The following is a 13,768-nucleotide window of genomic DNA, read 5'->3' as shown; positions in this document are numbered from 1 at the left end:
GGCATGAATTCAAGGGAAGACTGAACAAAATTCAGAGCAGGGATCTATTTGGCTTGGTGTTGTGGTTTAAGTTGGTTTTCTTTATATTCTTTAAATATTCTTTTCTCAGTAAATGCCCCAGACTAAATGTAATTAGAGCTAAGGACAATATTCAAGGGAAACACTTGCTCTTCCTAGCCTATAACCACTGTGGAGAAAAAACTTCGGGGGTTGGAGGATCCTTGTTCTGACCTAGCACAGCCACGCTTGTATGCTTACATTACAAATATGAGTCTAATACAGGCATTTAATACTACCATGTGTGTGAGACCTAGTATGCATCTGCCAAATAGTGTCGAGAAGTATGTCTTCATCATATAGTTAGTCTGAGATACTTCATCTAACAGTTAAACCCACTAAGCTCTGTGATTGATCCAATACAGTAACATTTGGTTTGACAGTTGCAACCTCTGCTTTCATATCCACTTCCTTCTTTCTTGAATAGACTGGTAACAGAACCCAGTGAACATAAGGATGATTCCTCTCCTATAAAATTTTAATATTTCCATTTGTTCTTTGAGTTCTCTTCAGGTAACTTAAAGTTGTTTTCCTTAAGTCTTTTAGGTAAGAATCTGCTTTCTCTGCAACTTATATGTATAATATTTTCCATGTTATTCCCTTTCACTTTCTTTTTCCTGTAAAAGAGTTGAGACAAAGCAAATTCCTTGCTTGCGTAATCTGAAGATACACATCCGCAACAGTTTAGACCAGCACCAGCTGCAGGGCCTGTCTCTGCCAGAGGTGGCTCTTTACTTCATGGGGTGACAAAACAGGAATATGTGACTCTTTCCCTATTTCTACCACAGGATAATTCCTGTGGTAGCAGTTCCCAGCCTGATGTATCAGTTTACACTGCCACTCCAGAATCTGAGCATGTTTACTATCCAGACAGCCCTTAAAGAAACATGAGAGTGGGGCATGACAAGGCTGCCACAAAGAATGTATGGCAGATGCATACTCTCATGCAGAGGCCAAAGTGTTGTTTGACAGTGACTCAGAAGACTGTTTCTTATTCTGGCCATAGTCCTTTAATATTAAATTGCAAAGACAGCTGTTGGGTAAGCTGATCAAAGTAAGAAATTGTGTCAGTAAGTGAGAAACCCACCCTTTGCCATACGCACAAAAAGGGTTAACAGCTCCCAAGGACAAAAATAATTCCATGAAAGTTTAAAGTAAAAGTCATAAAATCACAGAGTAGTTAGGGTTGGAAAGGACCTTAGGATCATCTAGTTCCAACTCCCCTGCCATGGGCAGGAACTCCATGGATGGATACATGGATGTTAAGAGCCAGAGCGTCATTTTGTCCCACTAGATCCTGGCTCACAGACACACAGTGCTCCTGCAGGTTTTTGGGTATGTGTTCTGCCTTGCCAGCTGCCAGTGCCGGAGACCTCCCTCTGAGGAGGCCCATCTAATGATGGAGGGGATGTACCCAGCCCTCCAGACCAAACAGCGATACTGCCTGGTGTGAAATGGCAAGGAACAGATAGGATTCCTTTTTGTCTTTACTTAGAGTAAGAAAAACAGAGAAATCCCTTTGATTTTAGAGAACTACATACTTTACACAAATGGGAGCTACATTCTATACAGAAAGGCAACATGTGCACATACTGCTATATGAGATTTGTATTTGTTTTTCTTCTTTTCTGTACCTGTTATAGCTTTAATATTGCTTTGTAAATACATGGAAAAGCCTAAGGCTGTCCACAAGGCTTTACCAGCTATGTTGCTGTGCAACTGTACATCCTTTTGCATTACTCATGATCTCACTTTGTAACTCAAAGACACAGGCGTAGAGTCCTCCTTTAAAAGAACAGGATTAACCATAACAAGGTTGAGTATGGGCAGCATATTCCCTGGCAAATAAGAAAAAGTGGCAGCTGGTACAAAACTGGTTTATTTAAAACTGTAATGTACTGTTTTGTAAGAAGCAACAGTACAACCTGCAATTAAATACCACTTGTGTTATCAACCGCTTGTAGGCAGGATATCATTCTATATGAGCAAGGATAATTCCTCACAAAGAGTTTTTCACTTATTTTTCTCTTATTGAAAGAGTTTCTCTGCATTGAAGAGAATCCCTCAGGAATCAGTGAAAATGAATGCTATATTGTCAGTTAAGCTGTCAGCTGTAGTACTCAAGATACTTAAAATACATTTGAATTAGGAGATTAGCATTCAGATATTGAGACAAAGTACCAAAAAGAATGGAGATAAGAAAATGTCTCTGTAGTCTTGGACCAGAACATTACTTGAAATACCACTCAGGAGAGCAGATTATGGGCTCTTCCTTCCAAAGAGTCCTCAGACGCTGGGCCCAGGCAATCAGCATCTCCTTCCTCTTCTCTTCAGAGACATACTCCGGAGAGAAGCAGATGTGAGGTGCAAGGACTTTGACACCACAGAAGTGCATAATTCCATGCTAGACTCAAAGCAAAGAAGGAAATGATTCAGTTCTTTAATAACTAAGTATTATATAAGTAACTAAGTAAATAGTTAGTCTTTCACTTGTAATTCAAGCATGTGGAAGATTCAAAACGGAAACTCTGACCCAATATAAGGCACATTTTCTAAACCTGTGTATTTATCAGGAGAAGGGGAATAAACTGCAGGAGTTTATTACCTATCCCAGCAGTCATTACTAAAAGCTAGGCATTAAGCAGAATGACATACAATACACTGAAAAATAAGATCAACTTCATTTATTCTGCTCTATAAACTTATTTTTAAGTGCTATTAAACCCACAGAACTATTCTCTTCAGCTGCTATATGCTGTTAAATTTGCAAGGATCAGAGACAGCCTAAAGTTTGTTGTACTGCTTGAATCCCCACAGATTGTTCCTGAACTGCAGTGTATCTCTTGTCTATTTCTAAGCATTGGTTTTTAATGTTTTGCCTCTGGCTTAGCCAGTGATACTTAATGAACGTTAGTGCCTTTCAAATCAGCTGGCCTTGCCATTTTTCCTCTGTGTATTTCTGAATTTACAGTTAATTTTCAAGTTGTCATATTGGCTTGCAAGCTCTGCAGCTAGACAGCCTCAAAAGGGCAAGCAGCTGGAAATGACAATGGGTAGGAGACCAAAGAATTCAACCACATCTGTGGTACTGTATCAAGAAGTTGCTAGCACAATATGCCTTACCACCTAAATCTCTCACAGCATGCTTGCTACTTCTGGTGAAAGTAGCAACACGAACAGGTATGCTGACTTTTGTATGTTGATTATTAATGCCAGGAAAATGCGTGACTCCCCTCCTGCTCTGTATCCTACGTGAATCAGGAAGCTATGTTGAAAATAAATCCTCCGCGCTAGGGCGAAAGGAAATCCTGTAACACCAGAGAAACTTTCATGGCGAGCAGTACAGGCTTTCTCCAGATTCCAGTCTGGAGGAAGGGGAAAAAAACAACCTTAAAACTCTGTGGACTTTTAAAGTAATCTCAGGACTTTAGGACCTGATTTAGAACCTGCAGATGCTTGGAACTGACAACCTAATTATTTCTTATTATATTTCACATAAAATAAACAATAATACAACATTAAAATAATTGTAATAATAAAAATTAAGCAAAGAACAACCAAATATTCATATATTATACCTGCATGGGCCACAGGAGATAACGAATATCGCCATTGATACTTCCTTTTGCATACATCTCTTTGCTTCCTCCAGTGGTGAAAGAAAACAGGGCTAATTTGTTCTAGAGTTAAGAAAGTAGAGCTTGTGTTAGGCTGAATAGTTCAGGAGATATTCAGGAGAACCTAGGCAGCATAAATTTCTAGAGGAGGTGTCTTTTCTTTCCCAAACTTTATGTGTAATGGCAGCTCTGAGGCAAAGATTAGAATCATAGAATAGTTTGGGTTGGAAAGGACCTTAAGATCACCTAGTTCCAACCCCCCTGCTATGGGCAGGGACACCTCACACTAAACCATGCCACCCAAGGCTCTGTCCAACCTGGCCTTGAACACTGCCAGGGATGGAGCATTCACAACTTCCTTGCCAACCTATTCCAGTGCCTCACCACCTTAACAGTAAAGAACTTCTTCCTTATATCTAATCTAAACTTCCCCTGTTTAAGTTTTAACCTGTTACCCCTTGTCCTGTCACTACAGTTCCTAGTGAGTAGTCCCTCCCCAGCATCCTTATAGCCCCCCTTCAGATACTGGAAGGCTGCTATGAGGTCTCCACGCAGCCTTCTCTTCTCCAGGCTGAACAGCCCCAACTTTCTCAGTCTTCATACTGCATGTGCTCCAGTCCCCTGATCATCCTTGTGGCCCTCCTCTGGACTTGTTCCAACAGTTCCATGTCCTTTTGATGTTAAGGACACCAGAACTGCACACAGTACTCCAAGTGAGGTCTCAGGAGAGCAGAGTAGAGGGGCAGAATCACTTCCTTTGACCTGCTGGTCACGCTCCTTTTGATGCAGCCCAGGATGTGGTTGGCTTTCTGGGCTGCGAGTGCATACAGTTATACAGTGGACTGTGTGTCAGGGCTTTGGGCAGAGACAGGTTAAAGAAAAAAGCAATTAATATCTGACACCTGTATATGAAGCAGGGCTAATCCTTGTTCTCCCCTATGCAATGTTTGGAAAACTGTGGCTGGAAATCACTCTATTACCAAGAATTTATTTATTCCTGTCCTTCCTGAATGCAGAAATTGAATGCTACAGTCCTCCTTCAAACCTTGGGCTTGCTTGTCACTTGCTGAGGAATAACTGGAGAATAAATTATTCCTCAGGTGTTCTAAACCCTTGTGTTTCTTCTGCTTCTCTAACTATGCTATTAGCCATGGGCTTACGCTCGGTTTCTCTCCTCTCAATTTTAGCTTTCTTAATTGAAATAACACTTTTCCAGTGCAGTATCTGAGCTGCCTTGAGCCCGCACTCAGCTTGCAGCTATCATCTCAGTGAGGCGGCCATTTCTGTAATTTAAACAACCTGAAATGTTTGGAATTTTTAAGATGATCAGAAATTATAAGGATTAATATGCAGTGAACATAAATGTGAAATTAATATTGGTTGTTTCTGGATGCTGTAGTTGTTATCACAGAAGACCCATCAGACAGTGGGACAAAATTTTCCAGAAATATTCCCAGTGTCACGGGGAGTTAAAAAATTAATGAATTGTCATCCACAGGTACTGATCTTGCCTAATTTATGAGCTACAGAGAAGAAAAGGTTAAAAGGAGACAGCTGGAACAGAGGCTTATGCACTGGGTATTTCAGGTTTCTTATTAAGTTTTATAGTTTTATTTCAACCTTTGACATCAAATCCAAGAACAGCATCTTATCACCTATTCTAATATGTCACTTATTACAGACTGGTGCATTCTTACAGTGGTGGGAAGAATGACACAATATAGTTTTAGGAAATGGATCAATTTAAACTGTCTGCAAGCTGTAGGCCAACCAAGTGCCCTCTGATAAACCTACAAAATTATAAAGAGCATTTTGTAGGCCAACTAAAAGTCCCTAGATGAATTAAATCTTTAGGGACCACTGCATTCTCCATAATGTACCCCCTTTCAGACAGTTTTAACAAGCCAGAAAATTATTCAACCAAAGCATTATTTCAGGACAACATAAAGTGAGAGCTTTCTACAAACATAATGGAAAAGTAAGACCAATGCTCTCAAGGCCATTGTGCAAATCTTGATCTTAATAAAAAAATCTCAAAAACATACCTTGAGCAAACCGGAATCATAACAGTTTGGAAAGTCGTGAGCAAATCCTTGGACCAAGACTCTGTCCATCCAGCCCTTCATGATTGCTGGCATGCTGAACCAGTACAAGGGAAACTATGCAAAAAGTAATTACCTTGTTAGCACAGAGTCTGAGCCATCCTTAGGCCTGATCTACAGGCTGAATCCTATTCTCTTAATCTGTTCAGGTCTCATACATGCCTTCTTGCAGCTGTCAACAAACAGAGGCAGTAACTATGCTTGGCAAAAATAACTGAAGTGCTTTCTCTCTGTAGTAGTCTCAGGTACATACCTGAACATCTATAGCACGTTAGCATCATGGGATGTTGAGGACTTACAGACAAATTAAAGTTGGAACATGATGAAGCAGGAAGGTGCCATTTAATTTAAACTTAAGACTGTACAGAATTGTGTCTCCTATTGCTGAAATGCAAAAGGAACAGTGTTGGTGAGTTACTAGATTTGCTGTTGTTTTGACCTGGATAATTTTGCTACCAAATTACTGCATTTGCTGTTGTAATGACCCAGATAACTGTACTACTATCTGTATTTGTTACTGTGCCATTCTTAAAGTGTTTATTCCTAAAACTTCTGGTCTGGTGTCTGTTACCATATTCCAAACCTATAACTCAGTGTGGCTGCCTTAAACCCTTACACAGATTTCTGATTGTAGATCTGGGTTTGCTTTGTGTGAGCTCCAAAACAGTGGGATAGTATCAGACTGCCTGATAATATGGTATGATTCTCATATTGATAATTATGTTATTATTAGGCATTAGGAAAAAATTATTCTTGTGAGGATGATGAGGCACAGGAATATGTGGCCCAGAGAAGCTGACTGCCCCATCCCTGAAAGTCTGGTTTGGATGCAGCTTTGAACAACCTGGTCTATTGAAAGGTGTCCCTGAGTGTGGCAGGGGGCTTGGAACTAGAATGAGCTTTGAGGTCCCTTCCAACCCAAACCAGTCTGTGATTCTATGATTTTGCGCTCAGTAGTTTCTGGTCTGAGCTGCTCTATGCAACAGTTTTGGAGTGCAGGTAGTGTGAGGACCAGTCTTCACAAAACCTATGCAATCAGACTACCTTTGAGTATTAATTTTTAAATGAAGCACTGCTGTGAATTTTACTCATGTATTTTTAGGTTCTAATTTCATGTGCCTTCCTACTCCTCAAAAATGTCAGTGTGGAGCCATTATTTGTGTGAAACATTCATACTGTGCTAGCATGAATAATACTTACACATGATCTGTTTGTTTTTTTGTATTTTCCAAAATCCACATGGTATCAGAAAAACCTGATACCTTAAAATTGCTATGCTGGATACAGACTGTTTTGTATTGATGATAGAGTTACTACTTCTTTTTACTCTGGCTAGATTCAGTGTCCCTAAAAAATCCTATATTTTTTTCACTTACTATTGCTTTTCTTTTGTTCAACCCTGTACATTACAGCTGAAGTCTTCTCATACAATTTGAAATAATGACCTGAAAAATCATTAGGTCTGCTTCCTGCACCTTCTTTTGCTCTTCAATGAGATCGCTGGACAAACTTCCTCTCTTGTAAGCCTCCAATGTTTCCATGCCATAATTGAACTCTTCTGAGTTGTGCAAACAGCCTGTGGGTAGAAGTGATGAGTCATTCCTGGCTCTGTTTCTAGCATCACAGCCAGATAAGAATTAAATATACATTGCAATCTCCAGGTTTTTGTTTTTGGGGGTTTTTATTTGGTGTGGTTTGGGGGTTTTTTTTTGTGTTTTTTTTTTTTTTGGGTGGATATTCAGCATCAGCACAGCTGATGGTGATTTGGTTTTAAAGTGGAATGCAGTATCTGAGAGTACTAAAACTTTTGCCTTTCTGTAGCAACATATGAAGTGCAATACGAGGACCTAAGCTCGGCTCAAGATTCTGGTGATGCATGTGGATGATTTAAGAGAATTTTGCTAATTGCTCTGCCCCTGCATTTGAGATTACTGAAACCACCATGCAGTCACAAGCACTGTGTAGCTGCTTTTCAGCCTCTGTGGCTGGGAAACTCACCCAGGGCTGAGGAACCAGTACTGGCCAGCTCTGCTGACTCCACTACACTCAGCTCAGTCAGGTATGTCGGAATCATTTATGTACATCCATTCTGTGAATCAACTAGTACATCATTAACCTCTAGCAAAGAAAGGCCTCATGAACTAGCAGAGTAGCATCATCAGCTACACTCTAACAAGTCATATAATGGTATCTGATGGTGTTTCTCACCCATGAGAAATGGACTTCAGCAATAGATTGTGGACACATGTTAATGCATTTTTCCTTCTCAGAAATGTCATTATGAGACAAGGTTTATATTCAGGAGTGGAATTCTAGAAATGCTTATGTCTGGTCATTAACAATTTTCTTCTTGCTTTTGCCAGTGCTTGCACTGAACCTGGGCCATTTCTTTTTGATTCTTGCTTTAAAGAAAACTTCAGCTGTTGCAGATTATGTCATGGCATAATGGCTTTCCTAACCTGGAAAAATACTAAGAGTAAGTGCTAGTAAGAGCACAGGGAAAATACCACATAAGCCTAACAAGAGCATAACTGTCTTTCTGAAATCCTAACTGTGTCATCTAGTAATTTCTAGTAATCATATACTACCAAGGAAGTCCAGAGGTGCCAAGACAACTCACAAGCACAAGCCTGAGCTAATTTGCAGGAAGTATTTGGAACATTATTTGTTAAGAGAAGGTCATTCTTAGAACCTCTCTGCAGCTCATTGCAAATAGCGTAAAAACAGTATTTTTTCCTCATTCACTTTAGTCTGAAGGCAAAACACTTTCACAGATTTGTACTTTACAGATATTTAATTTTTCTGATTGAGAGACCATTTCTACTGATTTGGTTTATTTTAATGAAGATGATACATGTTGGATTCTTGCACTGATGTTTCTTAGTCAATGCTAATAGAAAATTAAAAGCTGGGTCTTGATAGTTGAGGGATATTTGTAGAAAATAATAGCAACTCTTTTGGGGAGTGTACCTAACAGTATGGTTCTGGACTGTTAATTCAGCAGCATAGACAAGGTAAAAGTTTGTCTTGTCATTATTGCTAAAAAAAGTGTATTTTGGCTAGTCTCACCAACAATGTCATTTCTCGTTGCTCTTGGTTCAAACTGCATTGCATATAAGTCAGACACCGTGACACTGCAGCCCTGCTTGCTCAGCTCTTCCACAGCAACCCTCTTCAAAGATCCATTGAAAGACTTGGGTTCTTGGTGTGCATAGACTATCAGGACTTTTCTCCCTGGAGGCAGAAAGAAAACCGTAAGTTATCTTTGAGTATAGGAGGCAGTTATGAAACAGTTTGTGGAGCCAGGGCCTGGTCCTTCATTTTTCTGTACTGTGTTTCCTAAGCAGCATAAAACTAGCAAAAACAGAGTGACAGTGGCAAATTTGACTCCTGCTTGGCAGCAATGAGTGACTCATGAGCAACTAATCAGCGAATGCCCCCAACCCAGCAATTCTGTGCTGCACTGGGCTTTCACTACGTAGAACTCAGTGGACAGTGGGTGAGTTTCTATAGCAGGTCATGCTGTCCTACATCAGCAGAACCCAGTCCCTCCTACTTAGTCAGCGTTTGTATTTATCCTATTCTACTACCTTCCAGGAACACTTGCTCAACAACAGAAAAAAACCCGAACAGCCAAGCTGTCGCTGGTTTAGCTCCTAGGCTGGGTCAGACAAGCTACAGTGCAAGTGTGAGGGGTGGACTGGGATCAAATCAGTGCAAGCTTAGATTCCCTGAAAATATTGTGGAAACAACTTTTACAAGCTCGGAGCATCTTCCTACTGCAGTGTGGGATCCTCTCATCTTCTAATTCAGTGCTGTGCAAGTGACAACATCAGGGTAGAAGTTTAAGATGCCGCTATCCCACTTCAGCATCATCACAGCGACTCACTAGAAAGCAATGTGATCTTTCCTTAGATGTGTGAGTGAGCTGTCTAGGGTACCTCAAACTGCTGAGAAAGTGGATTTAAGGTAAGCTGACTGGCAAGACATGTATGTTGGGATGGAGCCTTTTCAACTGATATGACAAAGGTGTATCAGTGCTTACTTGGTCAACATTTTAATTGTATGTAGGCCATTTGATTTTACTAACTCTCTAACAAAAGATAAACATTCATCACTGAACACAGGAGAAAGGTGAAACACTTTTATGGGGTAGTAGTTGTTTATACATAAACACTTCAGAGAGGGGAATCATAGAATCACAGAATACCACGTTGGAAAGGACCTTGAGGATCATCTGGTCCAACCTTTCTAGGCAAAAGCACTGTCTAAACAAGATGTCCCAGCACCATCTCTAGCTGACTCTTAGAAGTGTCCGGTGTTGGGGAATCCAGCACTTTCCTGGGGAGATTATTCCAATGGCTGATTATTCTTATTGTGAAAATTTTTTCTCTTGTGTCCAACTGGAATTTCCCTGGGAATAACCTGTGCCCATTACCTCTCATTTTTTTTCCATGGGACTGCTTGTAAAAAGGGAGTTTCCATCTTTGTAGCCACTCTTTAGCTACTGAAACATGGTGACAGAGTCTCCCCTGAGTTTTCTTTCCCCAAGGCTGTACAAACCCAGTTCTCTCAGCCTCTCCTCACATGTAAGGCTTCCCAATCCTGTCCACATCTTTTTTGCATAACAAAACCAAAACTGGAAACAGTATTCCAGGTTGGAAGTCAGACAGTATTCCAGATGGCCTGACAAGCACTGAATGGGATGATGACTTCCTTATCTCTGCTGGTGATGCCCTTGTTGATGGAACCCAGCATCCTGATGGCTTTCTTTGCCACAGCAGCACACGGTTCACTCACATACATTGAGCTTGTTGTTCACCAGGGTCCCCAGGTCCCTTTCTGCAGACCTGCTCCCCAGTCAGGTGGATCCCAGCTTGTGCTGCACTTCCAGGAACTACTGAAAATGACTGGGTCTACTGTAAAACACACAGCTCTTTGTTCCTGACTGCCAACAGGGAAACTCGGGGATCTCTTAAGTTCAATTTCTCCAGGGGATGCAGAAGCTGTATGGCCCAGAGTGCCACAGGGGTGACAGGAAAGTTTAAGGTGTCGGAGATAACAGAACTTGAGCTGAATGCTTGAAGAAAAAATACATCATTTTAAACCCAAGTTATTAAGGGTTATAAGGGGTGATTATTTCTCCAGTGTGCACAGCATCCATGAAAAAAGAGCTTTGCCCAAACACTACCAACATTTGTGATCAAATGCTATCATCTATTTGCAATGTGTATCAGCAAACCCCTGCTCCATACCTTACTCTAACATCAAGAGCAGTTACCTCCTTGCTGTTTCCACTAACTCTTAGCAACCAGGTAGCTCAGTGGCTGGAGATGACACCAGCTTGCAGATACAGTCAGGTGAATTCTGCAAGCTGCTGGTTTGCTTCCATTGCAGTGGAGTGGAGGGCACACAGACACGGCGTTCGGGGAGACTGGAGTTTTCAAAGGCATCACTCTCTGAAGTCATTTCAGGCGTTTGAAAAAGGAATACCTCAGTATCCCAACTAAACGGTGCAGATAAGGACATGCCAGCGTGCTCAGGCCTGAGGTGAACAGCATTTTTATTAGTATTTGTTCTTACCTGCCATTTTCTGGAAGCTCTTCAAACTTCTCCCCTGCGAATCCGATGCGGCCTGTGTGAAGTGAAACGACGGGTTTGCTTATGTGAGACACGCCAGGAAAAGGTAGAGAGAAAATCGCTGTTTCGGTAGGAAATGCACCACTCTGCGTGAATGCGAGCGGGCTGCCGGGGGGAAACATCGCGTGAGTGCCTGCGTGCGCCTCCGTGTGCGTGTGAGCGGCCGGAGGATGCGGCCGCCCCAGCCCCGAGCTGTTCATCGGGCACGGCTTCGCCATGCCGCGGCACCCGGGGCGGGCTCGGGGTGCAACGGGCACAGCCGGGCGCTGCTCCGGTTTGTCTTGCGTCCCTCTCGAAACCGGATTCAATACGGCCCCAACCCGGCCCGCGGTGCTGCGCTGCGCTGCTTGTACCTGCTGCCGGCGAGCCCCTGCGGCGGGGCTGGGAGCGGCCCCGCTGCCGCACCAGCGCCGGGGGGGGTCTGTGGCACGGCCTCTGCTCCTTGCGCGGCTGCGGCTCTGGCTCTGTTAGTGACACCGCAAGCGTTAGGTCGCCCGCTGCCGTTACTCCACGTGCTGATCAATGCGGGGTAACGCGGGCGTGCTGGCGTTTTCTTATACCGGGTGCTGCCACAGGGGGAGGAGTCGGGGTGGCTCATCCCTGGGTACCCCTGCAGCTCCTCTAAGCATTCGGTTGAGTCTTCACCCGTCCACCAGGAGCCAAGTACCATGAGTTGTATTTTAAAATGGAGAATCTGAGGTCGAAATCAAGTAATTTGGCTTAGCGGCCTGGGAAATAAATGTCTAAGCTACCTATGTCCTCCTGCAGTGGGGTGAGCAGAAAACCTCTGAGCAGCCTGTGCACCATGTTTTTCACCCAACTGCCCTATGTGCTGTGAGGGTCAGAGAAGATATGCACCCCTCAGCTGCCTTCCCTGGCTTCCCAGGGGCAAGGTGACACACGCAGTGATGCAGGCACTGGGGACAGTCCTGTCTGTAAATGAGCAGCAGCAGCATCAGAAACCAAGGCCAGAGCTGCCACTCGCCGGCATATGTTGAGTATAAAACATGAACCCAAATTCTGCTTGGCTGCACCCTCCTGGTTATAGGGGAAAAGGCGTGGTAAAGAACTGGGCAGGGATTCCGGGAAGCTAGGTTTGAGTTCACTTTCCCTCAGGTAGGATGTCTTATTTTTGTCTTTTCATCCCTTCTGGTAGCAAATAATGAGGCCTGCTTACAAATGCTCGGTGTTTAAATGGCTAAAAGCTGTTGGTATTAGTATACTGCTAGCAAGTAGAATTCACTTTTGTGAAGACTGGGCAAAAGCTAGGAAATAAGCTGAAATGGACATAGCACAAAGTGTGGAGTTGTTTTTTACGGCAGCAAATGTTCAAGCTAAAAGTATATTTTCCTTTATTTCCTCCCCTTCTTCTCCCCACATAATGTCTATTTATGGTAAGACATGGGAAACTGAAGGGCAAATGCCAGTAGTTTATACACTGTACCTACATAATGTTATCTGACAGACTATTTAATGATATCCCCCAAAACAATGTAAAGAGAAAAAAAAATTACACTGTTCCTGCTAACTTTTCTCTATTCAAAACTCACTGACTATTAATGTATTTCCAAGGGATATATATATATATACACACACATATTCTCCCCCTGGCTCCTGTTTTCCTCCTCAGCATTCACCCTGCACTGGAAATTGTTTCTGCTTGCATATCAGCCGGGCATTTGCTAGGCCTCTGCTCCGCCAGCATGCAGCCTCCTCTGGGACCCTGTTTGCATTCCTGTCCTAACCTTCTGCTATCAGGAGCCTGGACAGAGCGAGTGATGGCTGTTGCCCAGCCTGTGTGTCCACAGTTTTCTTTGGGCTGGGTGGGAGCTGAGACATGCTCGGTCTCATCCTGACAGGAAGTATCAGAAACACTCCTGGATTTCCACTTAGATTTTGACATAGCTCCTGGACTGGCAATTATTCTGGTCTCTTGGAGGTTTAATGTAAAGAGCGTGCATAACACATATAATGTAAATGGCGGATTTTCTCTTGGAGCACAAAATATTTTTGTCCTCCTCAATATATAGTTATTCTATATGTTATTAATGTTAACATTTGAAAAGGTCTACCTGACTATAAAAACAGCATTAAAATAGGAGTATATTTTGTGGAGGAAGGAGTTGAGAGAACATATTTATGATGCAGCAAGTGGATAAAAACCTATGCTATAATATTTCACAGGTATATATGAGGGAAGATGGTTAGTTTTACTACTGGTAAGTAACAGGCTTTTAAGTGTGGAAAATACTGCAGTATTGTAAGTGTGCATTGTGATTTTCGATAAATGAAAGTGGTAGTTTTAATCTTGAGGCCTTTATGAATTTGAAGAGCATAAAATCATTGAGTACT

At 42.3% G+C, this 13,768-nt stretch overlaps 1 protein-coding gene across 3 annotated transcripts; it reads right to left on the bottom strand.

Annotated features, from left to right (window-relative positions):
• Positions 1-1,920: 1,920 nt before the first annotated feature.
• On the bottom strand, positions 1,921-11,836 carry NQO2 (N-ribosyldihydronicotinamide:quinone dehydrogenase 2). 3 transcript variants are annotated; one of them, XM_062617834.1, is made up of 7 exons: positions 11,770-11,836; positions 11,360-11,411; positions 8,846-9,010; positions 7,222-7,352; positions 5,720-5,833; positions 3,636-3,737; positions 1,921-2,461 (listed from the first exon to the last, which is right to left on the bottom strand). In XM_062617834.1, exons 2-7 carry the CDS (start codon positions 11,364-11,366, stop codon positions 2,288-2,290), a joined length of 693 nt encoding a protein of 230 aa, XP_062473818.1. In that variant the 5' UTR covers positions 11,367-11,411; positions 11,770-11,836; the 3' UTR covers positions 1,921-2,287. The 3 variants fall into 3 exon arrangements, with proteins under 3 accessions (XP_062473818.1, XP_062473819.1, XP_062473821.1); XM_062617835.1 differs by lacking the exon at positions 11,770-11,836 and adding an exon at positions 11,499-11,610; XM_062617837.1 differs by lacking the exons at positions 5,720-5,833; positions 11,770-11,836 and having other exon boundaries at positions 11,360-11,490.
• Positions 11,837-13,768: the final 1,932 nt, after the last annotated feature.

Source organism: Pezoporus occidentalis, unplaced genomic scaffold (assembly GCF_034315485.1).
Source record: "Pezoporus occidentalis ecotype Australia unplaced genomic scaffold, CSIRO_AGI_Poc_V1 ctg2, whole genome shotgun sequence".
Lineage (NCBI taxonomy): Eukaryota > Metazoa > Chordata > Aves > Psittaciformes > Psittacidae > Pezoporus > Pezoporus occidentalis.
Note: the sequence above shows the minus strand (reverse complement) of the source record. Positions and strands in the feature narration are given on the sequence as shown.